Source organism: Ooceraea biroi, chromosome 5, assembly GCF_003672135.1.
Source record: "Ooceraea biroi isolate clonal line C1 chromosome 5, Obir_v5.4, whole genome shotgun sequence".
Taxonomy (NCBI): Eukaryota; Metazoa; Arthropoda; class Insecta; order Hymenoptera; family Formicidae; genus Ooceraea; species Ooceraea biroi.
Genome location: NC_039510.1, coordinates 2,507,759 through 2,531,042, shown reverse-complemented (window position 1 = coordinate 2,531,042; position 23,284 = coordinate 2,507,759). Strand labels below are relative to the sequence as shown.

General features: G+C 37.9%; 1 protein-coding gene across 8 annotated transcripts; it reads left to right on the top strand.

Moving 5' to 3' along the window:
- The first annotated feature begins 626 nt into the window (after positions 1-626).
- On the top strand, positions 627-18,985 carry LOC105287764 (diacylglycerol kinase eta). Of its 8 annotated transcripts, none has more exons than XM_011353528.3 (20): positions 627-783; positions 11,689-11,855; positions 11,953-12,089; positions 12,277-12,368; positions 12,441-12,571; positions 12,649-12,817; positions 12,939-13,041; positions 13,647-13,960; positions 14,033-14,365; positions 14,491-14,648; positions 14,819-15,026; positions 15,117-15,421; positions 15,497-15,721; positions 15,810-15,912; positions 16,017-16,286; positions 16,383-16,677; positions 16,963-17,283; positions 17,355-17,450; positions 17,571-17,702; positions 18,015-18,985. In XM_011353528.3, exons 2-20 carry the CDS (start codon positions 11,702-11,704, stop codon positions 18,264-18,266), a joined length of 3,798 nt encoding a protein of 1,265 aa, XP_011351830.2. In that variant the 5' UTR covers positions 627-783; positions 11,689-11,701; the 3' UTR covers positions 18,267-18,985. The 8 variants fall into 8 exon arrangements, with proteins under 8 accessions (XP_011351830.2, XP_011351823.2, XP_011351827.2 ...); XM_011353521.3 differs by having other exon boundaries at positions 17,973-18,985; XM_011353525.3 differs by having other exon boundaries at positions 11,695-11,855; positions 17,973-18,266.
- The last annotated feature ends 4,299 nt before the right edge of the window (positions 18,986-23,284 follow it).

Below are 23,284 nucleotides of genomic sequence, written 5' to 3'. Positions count from 1 at the left end.
ACAGGTAATATACATGTTAGTTATAATTTCCCACTCATTAATATAAATACAATATAACATACGTGTTATGTAACAATTACATTGTTGAGTGGGAAATTATAACTAACATATATATTACCTGTTACTTTGTGTTTGCTGGGTATATATGTATATATATTTCAGTTAAAAAATACTTCATGAATGACACACTTATAATTTGTATTGTAATATAAATAAATATATCATTAATATTTATAAGATATATAAAATTTAAATAACAATTTAAATATTTATAAATATTTAAATATTTTCCCTTGATCGGTTATTTTAATTGTAACATGGGAGATACAACATAACGATTCTTTCCCCGAGATTGTTACAAAAGTAATCAAGCACAATAATATCAATATCATAAATTTTACATCAGATTGCAAAGGGAACTTGGTACGTCACCCTCTCTCGGAAGAGATGCCGCAAATACCGTACGCGTGGCGCACCGCAGCAGCCGCTGCTGAAGCAACGGCGATTTATCCTGCGGCGAAGAATGGTCATCATCGGGGTCGCTGACGAGCTTGAGGCGACTGCGCGTTGATCGCGTATGAGACGGCAACGAATCCCGTGGGAGAGTCGTCTCGACAGGATGACAGCGAGGGCCGCCGCGCGCTGAAGAGCGCGCGATGCACGGCGCGTTTCCGAGAGGGCAGTGCGCCTCGCAGCGGTTCCGAGGACGGTCTGTCTAGCTGGTGCTTTGCTCTCGCGGTTGAATCGACCGCTTGCCGTCACGCGCACCGGAGAACCGCACACGTGAGTACACATCAGCAAGCGTAGCTATTTAGCTATGCGCTATGTAATTTTCCTTAATTTTTCCATCTTTTCTTCTGCAATTTTTTAAAATATTTTATTTGAAAACTTTTTATTCGATTGTATGTAAATGAAGACGGGATGTTTAATTCTATTTGTGATGTGTGATGTGTGTTGCATGAGTACTATGCGGCTTTCATGTATTGAGTGTGTAAATTAATCAAATACCTTTTAGTTTTGACTGGATTTTTTAATCATTATTTTTAATTAAAATAATTTTCCGCCTCACCGTGCGGTTTTAAAGTAGTGGCACAATGTTATAGAAAATAATGGAGATTACCCAGACAGCACAAAAATCCAAAAGACATCGTAAAGACATCCTTTAGACATCATTGATCATCAAAGATGTCTAAAAGATGTCTTTACGATGTCTTTTGGATTTTTGTGCTGTCTGGGTTAGTTTGACAATGAAAGTTGTATTACTTTTTGCATAAATGAAGATTGGATTCTGTAAGAAATGGTTAGAATTAATTTACATACTTAACAATTTTCGAAGCGCTTTTACAATAATATAATAGAACAAAAAGGTATTCTCATTTTCATTATTTTCTGTTTTTACAATTTTATATTATTTTGGTTTAATATTTTATTGATCTATATTTACGGAGTAGATATAGATATATATGTAGATTAAATCCACCACATTCAAACTTATGTAAATAAGGGCTATTTAATACTTAATTACTTAATATTAATTTGAACAAACCGCCAAATGTGATTGTAATAGACAAGTCATAATTCGTTATTACAATCACATCAATAACCAACAATTAATAGATTAGTATTCCTATTATAACAGACAATTATGAATTTATCCTCAATGAAAAGTGTACATATATTATGCATATCGTTTTATTGGACAAATATATTCGTTGAATTCGTAATTTATTTTTATTGGATTGACCGGAAAATCAAAATTCAACACAAGACTTTGTATTATATTAAGAATTAATACAAAATTTTGTGTTTGAGTTTTATTTAAAAAATTCACATAGATTTTCCGATTACAGTTACCTTAATATATGTTTATATATATATGTTGTATACTCCTTTCGTGAAAAATTATTCTGGTATAAATGCAAACAATTCAATATATTGCGTAAAACTTAGTAAATTATTACTACATACTACCTCTCTCTCTCTCTCTCTGTGTGTGTGTGTGTGTGTGTGTGTGTGTGTGTTGCAGAAGAGACATGAGACTCGAGGAACTTTATAATTACATATACCTAAGACGTGTTGTTTCAACAAAATACGATGCAATTGAAAACGGTGTAATCGAGAAAGAATAAAATATCTACTTGATATAGGAACTATGATATGTGAAACTTTGTACGACACTTCAGGAAGTTTTCTTTCCAGGAATTGAGAGGAATTTCTGGAAATTTCTCTCGACAGAAGAGCGATTTCAAAAAATGAAAAAATTAAATAAGAGTTTCAAATTTCGTTTATATTTGGGAATGTACTTCGTTGCTTTATGATAAAGTTGCTTTGTACAAAGTCGAAAACGCGCTTGTGAATATTCTGAATAATCGCGCGAAGCGTGGCCCGACAAAAAATTAATTCTTTAAGAACATTATGCTGTAAGCTCGCCGTCCGTACAATACTCCGGTAAACTTGTTATAATTCCTTAAAAGGATTTTCTGGATTGGGTAGCATTATTAAGAATAGATAGTTACCAATCTTTTTTTGTTACAAGGTTTGTATTTCTTCGTAAATATCTTTTCTGCAAATACTTATTTCTCGCGAGTTTCAAGCATCTGCAGTTAAAAATTTATCTACGAATGTGCAAGCTGCATAATTCCGTAGCGAAGATATCGATTGTTCTCATTTCCTTTTGTTACTTCTTCCTGACCGATCATGGCCTTTGTGCGCAATCCTGTAGGTGTTCTCGCTATTAAATTCGAGGTGAAATGCGAACGTTTTGTATTACACGTTGAGCGGAAGCACTTAACGAACACATAAAAAGAAACCAGGCTGTATTTGTATTTGAAATGGAACACCGAATGGCGTCTCTAAGGATATCGAATGATTTTTATACGGAGATCGGGGGTTGCTAACGGATTTTAACTTTTCCTTGGAATCCGTGATTCGCAAAATAACATTTGTTACAATCTCTTTTAGAAATGTAATGATGTAAAAAAATGAAATAATATTTCGTAATAAAACATATGATTAAAACAGATATGAATCGCTAGAATCTAGAATTCTGAGAAAAAAGCAGCTGTGATGGTTAATTTAATATTGAGTTTCATTAGAGAAAAAGAAAAGAAAAAGAGAAAAAAGAGAAATCATCTGACATCTGGTTAGTAATACGTAGATGGAAATTAATATATAAATTAGTGGTCAGACTCTCAATTCTCTCATATCAGTGTAGTAAAGAGTACTGCGGATTTCCGGAAGATTAATAGTTCAAGACTGCATCACGAATTCCGTTCTTAGGATAGACTGTAATTAATGTTTGCGAATATATTAATTACAGTTTATTCCAAGAACGGAATCTAAAACAGAAAGCACTCACATTACCATGAGCCGCGTAATCGCATTTTCTTGTACGCAACTGTTTAGGATATAAATAACAATTCTACCGGATATGACAGCCCGCTCGTACGCGGCAAAAAAAAGAGCGTTATTACATAATGACATTAATAACATTAGTTCCCCATTGTAGCACGTAGATCAATAAGAGAAAATTTCTCGAGGGGAGAAAAGAAATGATTCAGGCGGAACAACGAGATTAAACGAGACGGTATTCTCGCAGCAGATTAATATCTGATTGCACGTTAATTACTGCTAATACCGATAATTTCATCTTTCTCCGCCTGTGTTACATAGCATAATTACAATCTAGAAGAGATCAAAAGGAAGTTTCCGATATTATATATCTTCGTAATTAAATCTGATGACGTAGAGTTTTATTAAACTCCAAGCTTCGAAGGAAATAATATTTTATCAGAGAGCACCGAGAGACAACCGGCAAGTATCCGATATCGCGGATAACGGACGCGCAGAATACATTCTAAATAACTCAGAAATGCAGAGTGTCGCATCAATTTGCCGTGATTTTAAATGACAAAGATATCACCGAGCGCCGGTGAAATGGTACAAGATACCGTGAATAGAGTGGGATGAAAGGAGACGTTATCGCGGGGCAATATCTCGCGGATCGCATTTTAAATGCCATACGATCGAAGGACGGCGCAATATCGCTTTACTGTCGTCGCAGAATTCGCCGAACCGACTTAAATGCCTGTGATCCTTTTATCCCCATCGGCAAGAAATTCCAAAAAACGTATCGTGAGCATGCATTAATCAGTTCGTATAACAATATTTTTTAAAATAGATTTATATAAAAGAAGGAGAAAGAAAGAGTGAAACAGAAAATTTGTGTCGCAAAAATAAGAAGGAAAGAGCCATGTCATGCTTCACATGGCACGAGGCTCACCGTAAAATGTGGCCATTGATCAGGAAATACTAGGGGAGCGGTTCTCATTAATGCTAAGTTGAGTATCGATTAAGATAAGAATGAAATAACATTTACGATATCTTTTTATATGTATATGTATGTGATTTATCTCCGAGGAATATTAAGTGTTTTATGTTTAATCTATAAAGTAAATAATTCCATTAAATTTATTGAGTTGGGTAATAAGTAATTTCAGATTTTTCGGGTAAAATAAAATGTTTTTGTAATATTCTAATTTTATTGATTAATGCAGTTTTTATTTTTAATCTTCTCTCATTTTTCGGGTAGTTCTGTAATCTCACTTTAAAAATACCTCCTCTGCTTTTCAGCGAGAAAGGTCAAGGTCAAGGTCAAGATCAAAGTATATAGTCACCATATATTGAAAAATCGAAAATTGCTTATTATACAGGGTGGGGCAATAACTATTACCACCTTAAATATCTTCTAATTTATAAGGTCCAGATGAAAATTTATGTAATCAAAATTATACGCTACGAAGGGGGCTAACATATGGCGATAATAATTTTTGTCCTGGTGAAGGCGCTTCGAAGATATCAAGGTCACCTTCATTTTTTTTAATGGGTTCGGTATGTTTTTTTTCCATAATTTCATAGAGGAGCTTAAAACAAGTACGGAACTCATGACACAAAATTATTGAACAAGATTAAATGTAAATGAAAACGATAAAAAAATACATTTTTTTAATGAAACTATGTTATTTTATTACGTGACGTTTTATCTCTTATTTTATTATTATTAATATTTATAAAAGGTGTTCGAAGTGATGGCCATTACTATCAATACAACACTGGATTCTTCTGATCACTGATTGGCTTGCTCTTCTAATAACGTCGGGAGCTATTGACGCACAGGCTTCAATGATCCGTTGTCGTATGATTTGAGGTGTAGGTGGTTCTTCTTTGTAGACCATGTCTTTTAGGGTTCCCCATACAAAGAAATCCAGTGGTGTCAAGTCTGGTAAACGAGCTGGCCACCCTACAGGACCTCCACGTCCAATCCAGCGATTTGCAAATTTTTCATTAAGTTTATTTCTCGCAACTAATGAAAAATGAGCAGGGCATCCATCATGCTGGTACCACATTGTTCGTCGTGTGATTAAAGGCAGGTCTTCTAATAAATGAACCAAGTTATGCTCTAGAAAATTGGCGTAGCTGTTGCTATTTAGATGTCTGTCGATAAAATAAGGACCAATAATTTTGTTATCTATGATACCACACCATACATTCAAAGACCATTGTCTCTGGTGTTCAATCTGCCGCAGCCAATGAGTATTTTCCACTGCCCAGAAATGCATATTATGTAAATTAACATTCCCGTGATTAGTAAATTTTGCCTCATCAGTAAATAACACTGTATCAAAAAATGAGTCATTGATTCGAATCTGTTGTTGAGCCCATTGGCAAAATTCAACACGATTTACAAAGTCCATTCCATGTAATGCTTGGTGAAGGCTGAGGTGATATGGATGGAATTTGTTAATGATGCAAGATGCGGAGTACGCTCCTCCGATTAATACCAGATTCTCGTTCAATTTGTCGCGAACTAATGTGCGGATTTTGAGCCACCATTGTGAGAACTCTAATTTCATTCCCTTCATTAGTTTTTCGCTTTTCACGCTCACTTTTACGTGTATTTAAGCTATCGGTTTGTCTAAGTTTATCACACACATTTTTAAATGTTCGACGCGAAGGCTGAGTGCGATTAGGATATCGTTCAGCGTATAAATTTTGCGCTCTCACTGAATTTGTTTAACATTCTCCATAAATGAGATCATTCTCCATCATGTCGACTTGTTCTTCAAATGAATACATCTTGCACGATTGACTTATCTATCGATACTACTTTTTATGTTTATCTTATCCTGTGAACTTATTAAGATGGCCTTCAAAGGGTCTTTGTTTTCATTGAAATAAGTTTACGTCACTATTTATTTTCATCGATGTATCCGTTTGAAGAACAAGTTGATCCTCATTTATGAGGAATGTCAAAATCAATACATTCCGACAAAACATACTAATAAAGCGTCATTTCGTACATCTTTTAAACGTAAATTTCATTTAATATAAAAATGTATTTTTTATCGTTTTCATTTACATTTAATCTAGTTCAATAATTTTGTGTCATGAGTTCCGTACTTGTTTTTAAGCTCGTCTATAAAATTATGGAAAAAAAACATACCGAACCTATTAAAAAAATGAAGGTGACCTTGATATCTTCGAAGCGCCTTTACCAGGACAAAAATTATTATCGCCATATGTTAGCCCCCTTCGTAGCGTATAATTTTGATTACATAAATTTTCCTCTGGACCTTATAAATTAGAAGATATTTAAGGTGGTAATAGTTATTGCTCCACCCTGTATAATCCAGTACATCAAAACTTGTAGTTATTTATAGTTGTCGTAATCATATATTTAATTTGTTTATAAGTTTATAAGTTATAACTTATAAGTTGTTTATAAGCATTATATTAATGCCACTCGATTGTAAAAGAAGCATGCGTATTTTTAAAAAATATTATCGAATTCCTCACTTTAAATCGTAACATCCAGCTTTCAGCTGGATTCAGGTTAAAGCTTCGATTAAATCCGGACTAGGCTCAAATTGGACACTTGATTTAAACACGTTCTGAATCTTGACTGGATGTGGGCTCAATTTGCGTTGGATTAGGATCAAGTTGGTGGGTTGGTTCAATTTATGTGGGTGGACCTATAGGTTTCATGGATTACGTGAATAATTTCTTACCTTACGTTGTCAGGTTCGCCCTCAGGAAGTGAATTATTAAATTTTCATCTACCGCCACACCCGGTACCTCGATACGTTATCCGAAGTTTATTATCCGCTGCTGGGTCTACGATTCCTCTCGCGACGTAAAAAGCGTTGAAATACTCGACTGTGTCACGCAAAATCAGTCAACGAATCTGTCTACGAGCCGAGTTGCATTCCCTTATTACACGCTGTCTCTAGCCTCAGCCTTTGTTCGGTTTGACGTGAATGTTCCCTTTGTCTTCCTGTTGCAGCTCTCTCTCGTTATAACAATGCTTTTTTATCCGATCGACTTTCTCTCACTTGACGAGCACCCGTGACGGTCTTCGAACGTCGAACAATGCAAGATAAATGGCTCAAGCAACATTTTTCGTTTCGACATGTTTAATCCGTTATTTACCGCGAATTTATTTAAAACAAAACATTTTTCTTCCTTATTCACCCTTTAAAAATTCATCTCGGCTTTCTTTTATCCGTTATCAATCATCCCCTGAGACAAGAAATTTCAGGATAAGTTTTTCTTCCACGTAATGAATCATTCACGGAGATACACTAGTCCAGTTTGGCGCATTCCTCTTCCACTATGAGAGAAAATATCTCTCGTAGTGGGAACTTAATGGATGCGTAAAGGACAGAAGAAATATCGAGCCGCAGAAAGGGAAGGCAACGGAACGGCGCATGCAGGGTGAGATCTCCATGAGAGACGGATGTATATCCAAGATTCATTTTTCCGTATCGACTCCATTTTCAGTGCTGCGTCTGGCATCATCAGACGTGTTTGTACAGGGCCGAGAGATACGTAGAGAGCGGGCCAACGAAGGTAAACAGAGCCAACATGGCTATAGGAGCGGAAAGACGCTCTAAATCTAAATGGATCTTCTTCCAGTCTTTCCTTCATCTCTCTCGGGAGAGGACGTGGGAAGAGGGAAGGCTAATGCAATACAGGCGACAGTGTAAACGAGAGCCGGGTACATGGTTCGCAATAACGAGACTGATACTCCGACGAGAAAGAAATGAGGGTGCAATATACGTGGGATTTAAATACGTGGGACCGAGAAAGCATACGTTGCCGCAAACAAAACAGGATCACGGAGTAAATGAGAAGATCAGCAGGATTTTCGCTGATTTAGGGAGATTTTTCATTGTTTGTTACATAGGATTAATAGGTTGTATGTAAAATCGATTGTTCGATCGACTCGTGTGACACAATTAATTTATCATGTATTTACATTGATAAGTATAAATTAAATTTTGTTTTATTTTATTCAAATAAGAATAGTAACATTGAAACGCGGTTGTTCTAGAATTTGGCCATAAATTGTACATGACTCTAACGAATTATTTAAATGCAGCATTAAATGCAACATAAAATGCAGACTTTATCAAAGAATCGATCTTTCGCCTCGACATCAAAACATAAATAATTTTATAATTGATAGAAGCTAGGTTTTATTAATAGACGCAGACATTGTCTTTTGTGCATGTGAAGCAGAAAGGTTTTTCACGTATTACGTATTACGTATTCTCACGAACAAATGCACATTTCATTATGCAGAGAACCATGCCTAGAGTCCAGCCGGCAGTGCTTATGTACTACACGTGCTACATGTTACTAAAAATACGAGAAGCGTATATAAAAGAATGTAACTGGTCGCGCGAAACACACACACGTACATACACTCATACATACAATGGAACAAGGGATGGTCGATGCGGTCAGTGCGATGCTAATTAAAGTGCGTTGTTTTAAGGCTGAGGAAAAGAGAGAAGAGAAAGTGGGGAGTTGAGAAAGTGAGGAGGGAGGAAAGGAGGGTGAGAAAAAGGATAGGGAGAATAGAGAGGAGAAGAGAGAAGAGGGATAAAAGGTGAAAGGGAGACAGGAAGAGAAGGAGAAAGTGGGGAGGCTTTTTTAAGCAATTCGGGTTACGACGGAATTATATCTATTAGATGTGCAAATTAATTCGGTGTATTTTTTAAAGAAAATAAATCTTTATTTACGTTGTTTTTATCGAGAGGGGATTCGTTAGCCCGATGGATGGAGAGAAGTAAAATAAAGTAAAAAATAATGGCGAATGTTTTGAAGATTGACACGTTCATTTTATTTTTTTATTTTTTTATTTTTTGTGATAAAGACTGAATTTCTTCAAAAAAGCAAAAGAAGTAATTTGCGTACCTAATATTTAAAAAATTTAGTTTTCCTGACTATTGTCACGTCATATTGTAATGTTTCAAAAATAATAATATTATAATGAAACAAAATCGATATGCGTTTAACTCGATTGTACGAGCTTTCACTCGGAAATCGGCAATTCTAATTCGAGTCTATCTGTATCGTTGATTCAGAAGATTCAAGCTATTATCGTAGCTATTGTCGTAGCTAAGTGCGCACAATCTGGTCAAATTGGTAATCGAAACGTCGATACAACACCGAATTTAATAGTGTGACGATCGAAGAAGCTCCCGGTAATTTAAGAGACGATCGATCCTCCCACAGCTACGCGAATTTGGTAACACGCGTCAGAACAGAATGGATTTCCAGGTCAGAAGGTCATGGCATTTGCACGCGGCGCGCAAGCAACATCCACTATACAATATTGAAAATTCAGGGCTTTCAGGTCGGCCTCGTTTCCTCGCACCCCGCACACGCTGAAATTTCATGACCTGATGTCACCTCCCTCCGATATCCCTCGCCCCCCTTCTCTCTCTCTCTCTCTCTCTTACTCTCGCGATTTATAACGTCGTCACGGACTACATTTATTCACAAACTATATATGACCTACGGAATATATGTATACGTATGTACACACGAGTGAAGTTAAAAAAGGGAGGCTCCTTCACGTCACACATACGCACGCGGGAGTAACGGCCACCCCAAACGTTCCTTTGTTGCGCAAAATGAAAGTGACGAGGGTAGAAAGGAGACACGAGAGCCGAAGACTTTGACCGAGTTGTATGTACATCGCTCTCGTGTGTTGCTTCTTACCCTCGCACATTTTCTATAGAATAAATAAAACAAAAACTGTTGCAGAAATATCTCCGTGAAAGGTCTCAGCCGTGCTATATTTAAAATAATAAATGTTTCATAATGATATCAGTAACTCTCGGCTCGGATAAAATTAAACGTTCGATATATGTATGTGTAATTTTGCACAACTTCGGCAGTGTTTTTATTAATGCGATAATCAGGGTATCACTACTCGGTAACGTAATCCCTGGGATAACTGCTCCCACGAGTCGTACGACTCGCTTACACGCTTTATTATATTCACCGCTGACGCGTTCTCTGAAACTTTTATTAACAAGAGAAGAACACGTCGCGCGATAATGTCAGGTGTCTCCCAGCCCGCTTATGCAGGTATTGTGTGAGCACAACTACGCAGCTAAATGAATTAAGTAGAGTATACCCGCGCCGTGTCTGACCCAGTTGTGAAAGCGCGTGTCTCTAAATATTCCTATTATTATCTCAAAACCCGCCGCCGCACGTAGGTTACCCAGAAGAGTGGTATGATTAATAATTAAAATTTCTGATGGATTAAAAGTCGCCCGCCCGCGCTCGGCGGTCGGAACGTCAAGCGTTTCGCATCCAAAATGAAGTCAAACAATTTACTACAAGTAGCGGGATCTGAGACGCGCTCCTTAAACTGATTAACTTAACAATTTCGGGCAAATTAATTTCTAAAAGCTGTGAATATTTATTTCGATTAATTTATTTAATTCAATTTATACCGTAATTATCTCAAACCTTTCATTTTCAAATCTTCGATCGAGCCAGTGACTCCCCCGAAAATTCCTAACGCGCTCCCGTCGGCTCTCGACGTAGCGCCGACACCTCGTCGAAGCACGTGGTGTCACGCGTGACGCGTGGCCCCCTCCCCTCTCCCCTTCGTCCCTTCGCCACCCCCTCCCCCCGCGTATATAAAAGCCCGAGGACGCGGAACGTCGCCAGTGGCGAACGGACGGGCGGTTGAGTGATCGATGCACGCGCGCGGGATTTTTATTTGTAAATTCCCGGGATGCGGGCATCCCCCCGGCATGACATGCGCCATGAGAAATAGGGCACGCTAGTAGGAGAGTTATGTAGTAGACAGTAGTAGGGGGACGCTGCTGGACGCGCCTCTCACGAGACAAACCTGTGGCCGAGGGGGGAGCCGAGGCGGCGTCGCCGACTCGCCGCGTCGGCTCGGCCGCCGAACCGAACTGCGGGGTCGCCCGCGAGTTCGCGCGGATGTGTCTCGCGACCGCGTATGATACCTCGCTGGATCGTCGTCGGGTTCTCGTCGGGACGACGGACAGGAAGCGAGAGTATCATGCACGTTACGCGGCTGCTGTTGCCATCGCCGTCGCCCTCGTAGCTGGAACGCCGTCGAGACGACGGAGCCCGTTGTTCCCAGTACGAGGTACTGTGGAGGTTAGAATTATGAACATAAGGGTGGCTGCGCCCCCGGCTCTGTAATTGTTCTGCCGTTCACCTGGCGGTCTGAATCAGTCATAATGATCATTTCCGTATGATGGACGTTATGTTGGATGTATATTAATTATTGTGTCATGATTGTGTGATAAATTATTACATGACGATTCTGTGATCGTTTCCTTGGTCCAGAAACAGACGAGACATGGAGGAGTGCTTGAATACGCTGAGGATGGAGATGGAAAGTCCTGCTCTGGGTATTCCTGGAGCTGCTGACTTGCTGGGAGGTAACCATCAGTGGGATACGACTAACCACACCAGACCTACTTACTGCAATGTGTGCAAGGATGCTCTGCACGGTGAGAAATTCCTTTTCTTTGTTTCATGCAATTTAAAATCATGTAAGCCACTTTATTATACATATGTATTTATCATCACTATAAAATATTGTTACAGGTGTCACTTCTCATGGCTTAAGTTGTGAAGTATGCAAATACAAGGTACACAAAAGATGTTACCTCAAAGCGTTGAATAACTGCAAATGGACCACTTTAGCATCCATTGGGAAAGACATCATCGAGGACCAAGATGGGGTATGTATTAAATTTATTATTAAGATTTATTAAAACTATTTTTAAAAATTGCCTAGAAACACGTAAAATATAATTTTGATACGTGCGCTTGTCTACACATCTGATATTACACCAGTGCCATCTTATATAATTTTTATATTGCTTTGTTTCATAGCTCTGTCACTTAATTCCATATTGACCATTATAGAACATCACAATGCCGCATCAGTGGATGGAGGGAAATTTGCCAGTGTCCTCCAAATGTTCTGTCTGCGAAAAGACATGTGGTTCTGTACTTAGGTACTCCGCTTTTGTGTAACAAATTAGTAGCGTCGACTGAATTGATTGTTAAAATACATGTTGCACGCACAGGCTTCAAGATTGGCGGTGTCTGTGGTGCAGGGCGACGATACACACGGCGTGCCGACCCGCTATAAGTATTAGGTGTCCACTAGGATCAGTTAAACTCAGTGTAGTGCCTCCTACGGCTTTACATAGTATAGGTAAATCTACTCGTATTATAAGCAGTAATTGGTAATACAAATCGCACGGACGCAAACAAAAATTGAATAATTATCAGGTAGCGACGAAGCTTGGGAAGCTGTCAGACCTACAGGATGCAGTCCACTTCTAGTATTTGTAAATAGTAAATCTGGTGACAATCAAGGTTTCAAATTTCTTAGAAGATTTAAGCAGATATTGAATCCGGCACAAGTGTTCGATCTCATGAAAGGCGGCCCAGGACCGGGGTAAGCAGCTATCTTATCCCTGCGTAAGAATCGATCGAGATTCGACAATTTTTCAATCTCATAACTAATCATACAGCATTGTTAAACGCATCGAGTATATGAATCCCCTGTTGTTGCTCAGATTAAGATTGTTCCGTCACTTCGATCCGTTCCGGATTTTAGTGTGCAGTGGAGATGGATCCATAGGATGGGTGCTTTCGGAAATTGATCGGCTTGGAATGCACGTGAGTGTCTTACAAATTAACGACTCCGTCCTTCGGCATGACCTTTCATATAGCAATTGTTATTTTCGTTTGAGTCTAATAATATTTTCTGTCAAAGCTGCACTATTTTAAGCATTCCTTCTGCACAATTTAACATATTTAACATTTTTAACAATTATTTAAATGTGTAAGTTTTGTAACATATATATATATATATATATATATATACATTATGTATATATATAACCCGTAGTTACATTATGATTTGCAATATTGCAGCTAATTATGTTAATTTAATAATATATTAATTTTTCCAATATTTAATTAAAAATTGCATGGCGTGTCGCCTTAATGATTTTATTTCAGAAACTGATGTAAAACTGGTGTGTGTGTGCTTTAGGCTTCTTTATGTATGCGAATTATTTCCTTAACTTTATTTACAGGCGGTAAGTGTATATAAAAGATATGCACGATTAATCGATTTATTTGTACAATTTTAACTAGAAATATAATTTATGCATCATACTAAATGTGTATACACAGATAAATATAGATATCACTGAAGCTACATTCTCCATGCATGTATATCATATAAGTATAAAAAAGTTATACCTTAAAATTTGCAGAATCAATGTCGGGTTGGAGTACTACCCTTAGGAACGGGGAATGATCTGTCTCGCGTGCTGGGCTGGGGCTCGTCATGCGATGACGACACGCATTTACCTCAGCTGCTTGAAAGATACGAAAAGGCGAGCATAAAAATGCTGGATCGCTGGAGCATCATGACGTTCGAGCGTGGGATATCTCTGTCGTGTCACAGAATGACTCTCCATCGATCCGACTCGATTCTAAAAGCACACCAGTACGAGGATAGTGTTCTTGCTCACATAACAAACATTTTGCAGTCCGATCAGGAGAGCGTAGTTATATGCAGTGCCAAGTCGGTAATTTTGGTTACCTGCACATCCGGTGGAGAGAATTTAAATCTCAATCTGGCATCCTTTTCTTTCAGAGTTTTATGTGAAACGATAAAAGATTTCGCGACGCACATACTAGACGCGAGTCTAAACACAGGGGACCAACAGCTAGGAGAAAAGTGCGAAGTACTTCAGCAGAAGCTCGACCTATTATTAGAGATATTATTGTCTAAGGAAGAGAAGAGGAAGAATGAAGAGAGCTGTCTAGCCGCGAACGCGGCGGACAAAACCGTTGACGTTGACGCTTTAAAAACTGAAACATTAAGCAATATTCAAGAAGCAGTGGAGAAGCCGGAGAAAGAATTGACGAATTTACAAAGTCTCAATAGAAGGAAGTCTTACGTCGAACGAGATACTGTGATATCAAGGTATCGCATGTGACGCGACGCGCGTGCGAACATGTAAAAGATGCTTAAAAACTTTCTGATGGAATTGGAAACTACTTTTACGATATATAGATATATAATTGTATATAATCTTTTCCTTCTTCCAGAGCAAATAGTTTAAAAAGAGCCTTTAAAAGATTGGTGGAACACAGGGACTCACTTGTCGACGAGCAAAATCCTTTGGACGAGAAACAAGACGTCAAGACGTCAAACATCCATCATATATCTATCATGTCCGATGATACCCCGATAAATAATATGACAAGTAAATTCTTTGTCCTAGAAAGACGTCAGTTTTTACATTTCCTTCATTTTCATGAAATTTTTATTTTATTTTTTGTGTATTTTTTATTTTAAAACTTTTTAAAAAATTTTATTTTAAAAAACCTGGCAAAAACAGCAGCTGAAAATGAATTGATGTTCGATTATCGACAGATCGAGTTGACAACATTAATTTAATGCCACCTGCAGAACCCGGTAGTAATATCGAGATTTCACCTTGCCCAAGTCCCATCTCCAACGTGGTATTTTCAATCCCAGTGCCGGATATAAGGAGGGACTCGCAACCCGAGGAACTGCTGACCCTCCCTGCACCCGACGGTTTTGCCGACAGCAGGCGAAACAGCGAAAACATTCCACAGGGGTAATTCATCTTTATAAACATGATCATGCAGCGACACTTTAATCCCCTAAATTACGTTCTTATGTATTAATTCTCGAAACTTTAATTTAGGATTTTTGAAACGTCTGTAGCACAAAGTAACACCGAGAACCAGCAAGAAGTATTAGTAATTTCCAACGAGGATTTCCCATCGCCGGAATCTGCGCAGGTAGAAGGAGCTCCCTCCGACACCCCGATAACTCAGATTAGCGTTATCATTGAACCGCCGAGTCCGTCGTTGTCTATCGAAAGCCATCAGAAACTTAATTTAAACTATAAATTGGATCATGTGTATAATCCGTACGACGCCAGATGGTTGAATCCAAACCTGGATCCGCACGACAAGCTATATTGTAAGAGCAGTAGTACAGAGAGACGTGAGTTTATATAATAATTATTATTATCATTGTATAATAATATATTCCAATGAAATACCTTTGTCCGCGATGCAGTGAGCGTGGAACTGCCCGAACCGGGCTTCTCGCCGCAAGCGACGCGACGTATCAGCAGCGGCAGTTTGCTGAAGGCGTCGGAGGTTGTGTCGCTGGCCAGTGCTGCACGCGCGGATAGTTCGAACATAAATTTTCGCAGTGAAAGGGCAAAATCTATCGACAAGACGGAGGGTGTAAAAAAGCTGCCGATAATAAATCCTCTTGTTCGATTGCCTATGTGGCCAAGTGAGTCTGGAACGCAATGCTGTAATTTAGCCTCTTGAGTGTTTGGTATTGCCTACGACTATTTATTTACGTAACGACCTGTAAACAGATGTAAGTGGCGGAGCCGGTCTCATCTCCCAAGCGTTGCTGGCGAATGCGGATACTCTGTGTGCAGCAGTGTCACCGTTAATGGACCCGGACGAGTCGTCGATGTAAGTCGTGCGCACTATAATTGCACTAACAAATATATTATTCAATATAAATTAAAAAAATAAATTTTATACAGCGTGCAATATAAATTTATTTTTTATTACAGGGAAGGTTACACAGAACGGTGCGTAATGAACAATTATTTCGGAATTGGCATAGACGCGAAAATCACTCTGGAGTTTCACAATAAGAGGGAGGAGCATCCTGAAAAGTTTCGGTCGCGCGCTAAGAATTACATGTGGTACGGCGTCTTGGGGTCGAAAGAGTGGCTGCAGAAGAGCTACAAGAATCTCGAGCAGAGAGTTCAATTGGAGTGCGACGGCCAGAGGATACCGTTGCCCTCCTTGCAGGGGATCGTCGTATTGAACATACCAAGGTTGATAAAGAACAGTAAATGCGAACAGTAAATGCGTATGGGTAAGTCTTAACGTGAAATAAACTAACGTGAAATATTCTGATGTTCTGATGACAGTTTTATGGGCGGCACGAACTTCTGGGGTAGGACGAAAGAGGGAGATATATTTTTAGAACCGTCGTTCGACGATCGCGTATTAGAGGTGGTCGCGGTGTTCGGTCCTGCCCAGATGGCCGCCTCGCGAGTCATTAACTTGCAGCATCACAGAATAGCTCAGTGCCAGACGGTTCAGATTACGATCTTGGGGGAGGAGGGTGTCCCTGTGCAGGTGGACGGTGAAGCCTGGGTTCAAACCCCGGGCATTATAAGGATTGTTCACAAGAATCGCATGCAGATGCTTTATAGAAATAGGGTAACTAGTCCATCTAGTAATGACGCTTTATCAAAATGGATTTATACATTTCTATGGATTTATCGAAATGGATTTAATACCGTTATATGCATATGTTTTTTATAATTTTAATAAAAATAATTTGTAATGTAAAATACTCACGGTAAATGAGAAGCGAGATTGCACTCGCATCTTGTCGTAAGTCTCCTGGATATTTTTTCACTGTTCGATCATGAGCGATTCGATAAGCACGGTAAGCACGGCTCTCTCGCTCGCACGTTAATGAAAAGTGATTTTGCATCTTAGGCGCTTGAGACCTCGCTGAGAGCATGGGAGGAAAAGCAACGCAATACGATAAGTGCCGTAACACAATCTACTTCTACTCTAAGCAATACGTCACAATCACAATCTAGAGCACAATTGCAAGCGTGTAGTAAATCGCCTCAATTAAACGACGAGGAACTTAACATTTTATTCAGTTTTATCGAAGCCGTAACGACCTTGGTGAAGTGGGTAAAATTGCTGATTATATCGGATCCAAGCCTAGAAATCGATCTGTATCAAGTCGCTTCGCGAACGGCGAACGCGCTTGAGCAAGTACATCCGGACGGTAAAATCTTGCAAGGGGTAGGTGTTCAATCTTCGATCAATTAAATGCTACAGGTATATCTATTATAATCTGTCTCATTCGTAAACAGATGAGCTTGAGACCGATGGTGACGGAGTTGGTATCAAGTGCACGACAACTGTATGAAGAATCTTGCGAGTTGCTGCGTGACAAAGCCCACAATTTGGTGAATATAATATTTATAATTATGATATAATATATATATATTTTTGTGTGTGTGTGTGTGTGCTTGTAATATATCGGCACACGTATTAAACTAACACCTGCTCCCATCTGTGTAATGCAGAAACTACGAGACAATTTGGAAAACAAATTGTCCATGTCGCTGGCTAGCATGGAACAGGAATTACGAAAGTGTACCTTCGACGAAGGAGGTACAGGGCTAGTTTACTTGCAGAACGTACCCACGGACGATCAGGTAGAGTTTTTTCTCTTCATGCTTGATGCAATGTAATTGCTCGAAAAACAATTTTCTGAACATACGTAAACGAAAATCATAGGCTAGTGAGAGCTATTTGGTGTTTGTGCCTGACGAGTTTGTTGTCACATGTCCCGAGTGCAATTCTTGACCTGCCTACGATTAGCATGTCTCTAACGTATGCCACGTAAAAACAGCGTACATGCTCGACACGCATTACTAATCAGACTAACCGTGCTCTAACCGACATCTCGAACTCTGGATCTGCAGGGAGATAAAAAAAATCGTCATCGAGGCTTATTCTGGTTAAAGTTTCGTCGCCCCGCCGGCCACGCGGGTGTGGGCCACGCGATGCGAGATCAGATCGCCACGTGGAGTGTGCAGGAGGTGTGCACCTGGTTAGAGAATCTGCAGCTGGAAGAGTACGCTGAGAAATTCGCGTCTCACGACATACGCGGTAGAGAGTTGTTAGCGCTGACCCGCCGCGATTTGAAAGAGCTGGGCATCACCAAGGTGGGACACGTTAAACGCATCTTGCAAGCCATCGATGATCTCAACCATTGAATTACGTGTCGCGCGTTTACATAAGGAATTAAGTTAAATACCTCCGGCGTGAGAAGAGTAGAATATTTTCTTCCTGTCTTGCGGATTTATCTTGAGCACCTTGTTTGTGCAAAACTTTTCGCTCGTTTTTCTTAAATAAAATTAATCTTCACTTTCTAATCTCTATAATAAATTATGGATCTATTTTCATAGTTTGTAGCGGGCTTTCTGTAATAATTAATTATTATATAATCGAGTAATTATCTAGAAATACATACGTGTACCTGTGTCATTATTTGCACAATGCTACATCGGCATAATAATCAAATATTATTGCTCATATTGTTAATATAAGAGATGCAGTTTTATCTTTTTCTGATAGCGCCTCGTTTCATTATGTAATTAAGAAATTTAAAAAAAATCTCGATAAATATGACGAAAAATATTTCTATTGTAATTTTAGTATTATTAGAATATTATCACGCGCATGTCAGTCATTCCCTTACATAGTATATTTTTAGATTATAGTTAAAGACATAATTCTCTTCTCTGTGTGTGTGTGTGTGTGTGCGTGCGTGCGTGCGTGTGTGTGTGTGTGTGTGTGTGTGTATGGTGCGTGCGTCTATGGCGAGTTTGTGCGTGCGTATGTATGTATAAAGTCTATGTATAAAGCGTTGGTTATTGATTATATTTTGTTACTACATGAATTTTGTAATTTAAATACAAACACACCCGAATAACATAGTTTTATTATCTTCATCACATTTATAAAGGAACGTGATAACGGAAGAGATTAAATAAATAAGTTTCCATAGAAAAGGTAAGTTATATTTTATTTTCGAATTTATTCAATTATAGATAAATTTATATATTATATAAAAGATTTATTTGAGGATTCTTAAATCTGCAATTCAGCAAGTAATCATATCGTATACGTGCACAGTATGTTTGAAAATTTGCAGGATTGATACTATATCAATTCAAACACTGATCGTATGTTACGTCGAGAATTTAAGATGCATGCATTCTTAGGAATTGTTTTATAATTGCAGGGAAATATATAGAAAATTGTGAAGATCGAAAAATATTTCGTATACGACAGATTCTTATCTTTGATTTTGCAATTGTGCAAATTTTTTGAAATACAAACAAGAAGGATCTTGGCTAAAAGAGTTATTTTGATTTGAAGTTTGAATATCTTTTCCTTTTTTTATGTCTATCAGCTGGTATGAAGTTAAAAAAGGCATAATTATTTTTTTAATACGCTAAAGGATTGTTAATGATAAAACACTAGAGCTACGTTATAGACAGCGATAGTTCCAATAATTAGATAAGTACAGGCACAATCAAGAATTAGGAATGTAATCTTTTTTTAATCTTTGATTTTTGATTCAGCCAAATATCTTGCGTAGTACACACTCAACTCTTTCTACTTCAATTAATCGTATGCTGTATTAATTAGGAAAGTATTGAATTGTAACATATATTTGTCCCGTTTTATAATAATATAAGTTGTAACAAAAATTCGTTATTAAAAATAGTAAAACCCTAAAAAAGGGACAAATTTGTGTTACAACCCAATAAATGTAACAATAAACATTTTGTATATTTCTATTGCGTTTTATGATTCGTTAGATTCGATATTTATTTATGAAATTACACTTTTACATATCTTCTTTAAGGAACATGATATTTCCCGATCATATTAATCATAAATTGTGATAATGAATGATTAATTATTAATGATCACAATATTATTAAAAAAAAAGGAATTCGATACTTGGCTCGCTCGACAGCTTGGTCCGTTCTGTGCACATCGGAACTTGCTTACGCTCATACGGGAACGTTCTAATGTGCAACGGACGCAGGCAGCGATAGGTGACAGGAATACGGGAAGACGATAAGGACCGCCGTTGTTTAACGTCTGTTAGCAGCCGCGTTGTCGTCGTCTCCGGCGGTCGGGAGATATCGCTTCGTATCAACAGAATATTCCATTATCGCTCGGATGCATACATATGTATGCATGAATACCTGCGTTTGTATTTGCAGCTGCAGCCGCGGTAGCACGTACGCATTCGCGCGAGATGATGGCGTATCGCCGATCGTCGTCGACGCGTGTGCGTGTCAACTTGCTGTGAATCTAAGTCTCGATTGCCCGCGGTCTGTCTACGTATTCATGACTCTGAATGTTCAGAAATGCCCGCTTCCCTCGGGACAATGCAACTTTCGATAATCAATCGATGATCGAGATCTGTGTGACGAACAAGCTGCAATTTTTCAGAACAATGAATGTCTCATAAGTAAATTATTAGGTCATTAATTGAGTAATCCGAATCACATCTTGATGGCGATGGATCAAACTGAATGCTTATGACAGCACAGCATAGCTTGTCGTATATTAAAAACAATTTTATAGCAGAAAATAGACAATTTTTAAAAAATTATTCAAAACATGCAACATTATCTTAATGTTCACGTTAAAAAAGTTATCTATTTGTTTTAAATGTAATTATAATCGAGACTCTTTTGAAAAGTACTAAAATCCACGTATCGCGGATGCATTATCTGCGTATGCCATCAATTAATTATTGTAGGTAATTAATTATAAATGAGAGCGAGAAAGAGAGAGAAAGAGAGTGCCCCGCACGACATAGTTTATTACATGCGATAATGTTTTAAATGCGACTCTATATATTTCGAAGGATTAAACGGTTCGCAATGGTAGGTACTCTTTGAAAACGCATAATGCTACCCCTCAATAACCCCCGCTCATGTATATACATTATACAACATCACTGATATTTCGCAATGAACGAACGCTGCTTAAACATGTATCGGGCAATGTAACAATATCATTTGTACCATTAATGCCGTTTACTCAGGATTGTGCAAATTTCATTATACTTGCATTCGCATTGTTGACCACAATTATCTTTATAACGATATAATACGTGCTATTGCACGATGTTAATTTATTGTCTACCGATAACGATTGAATTTTAATAAAGCGAGAAATTTTAAATTGTCGACGAGAAAGGCACTGCCGTAAACTTCATACCGATTCCGGTTTAGTTTCTAACCGGCAAAAAAAGAACTGACATCCCTTCTGAATTTTCATTTCATCGATTCGTCTCCATCTCAACCCTTTCTGCAAATAAATATTGGAAAATAGACCTTCACCGTTGACGTTTTTCCTATCACAGAATATTGTCGACAATAAATTTGATTATAGTCTAAGGGCAGTATCCGTTTGTAAATATTGAAGTATGTCTAAGCGTTTCAGTATTAAAACAGCTAGAGTAGACAAAGTATAAGAATAATAAAATGTAAAATAAAAAAAAAATAGAAAAATGATTGTATGAGATAATTCAAGACTAAAATAGCTTTAGAAAAGGTTTCTAGTTGAATTTCAAATTTTAAAGAGAAATACAAAAAAAGAAAATGTCACAAAAAAGAAACAGACAAAAAACGGTCTCCAAAAGACGTACAAATATTCATTTTAAAATCAAGATAGTGAAATCATAGCATGAAAAAATCTTATATAAAACTTTGTACATATATATTATATATATACTTACATAAATGTTATATATAGGAGGTTAAAGCATATACTTAAAGCATATAAATATATATTCCAACGCACACACGTGCGAATCTGGAATAAGGGAAGAGGTTGCCGGGAGAAAAAACGAGACCAAAGAAAGCAGGAAGTGGATGGTACAAGGGAAAAAGCGTACTGAAAGAAGGGTGGAAGGAGCTTGGTGAGGAACAAGGATGACAGTAAAAGAGAGAGAGAGGAGAGAGCAAAGACTTCCACGGATGAGTAGGAAGGAGAAGATGAACATTATTAACACTATGCATCATATACCGGCTACAAGCTGGGAACGGGTAGTGAAGCTTTTTATTGCTCGTGAGATGAATCATGGCGAAATACTAGAAGTTGACGACTTTTCGCCGCACACTTTACTCTGATTAAACTCCGCTATATTCTTGCGCGAACGGAGATATTTAACTGTAAGGTTGTCTCGAGAGTTTCCACTTCTGCCTACATTGCATTGCTTCAGGCTCAGTATTAACATCTGTAATCTCTGTGTGACAAGAGAGAGAGAGAGAGGGCGATTTTCCACGCAAATCTTTCTTTACGAGGTTCATTGTACACGTAGTAGACACTCAAAAAAGATATATTAATATAATTAAAAGATAAGATATATATTATTAATTATAAATAAGATAATTATAATTTTGTTCATATACTATCAATACTTAAATTGGTGCTATAGCGAGCTTCAAATATCTTTTACTGATAATGATAAACGCAATGATATAGGGCTTTCTTTTTCTTTAAATTTTAACGCCGTTTATGGCCATTCGGTGGACTCATAAACATAAATCGGTCACCGCAAAATCGATGGCGCGCCGTGCACGCGGTACGTTCCTCGTGCTTTACCGACGTAACGTGTTGCAACTCGGCGTTCACCCCATTTGTACGTCTACGAAATTTCATTTTCAATTCCAATGGACACCAATCTCCAAATTGAGCGCCGTTGCGCACGTGGTTCACGAGCAATCGTTTTCTCGGTAGATACTGCCGGTCGTCTCTTACGTACTTCATGATTTAAATTTAGAGCGCGGTTGCGTATAAAAGAAATGTAACTCTGCTGTATGATTGCAGTTCGAAGAATGAGGATCATTCACAGATGATAATATTGCACTAATTTATAGTTGGAGAACCATATGATTTGATATAGCTACTCTGACAAAAAAGGGTGAAATGAACAAAACTCGTTTAGATAAACTCGTCGAGTTGTGTGTCATAATTAATTAAATTAATTTGTTAATATAACTAGTTTATTATTAGAACATTGAAAAAATTTATTATTATTATATAATTCATTCAATAATTTTCATGTTTGTTTAACGCAAATAGCTTTAGCTGTGGCAGTGTTGGTCGAATAGAGATTATAGAATGTGATAAAATGCAAATTGCTAGCGTTACGCATTTTAGCAATTCGAATTAGGTTCTTTAGAAATTACGTTGT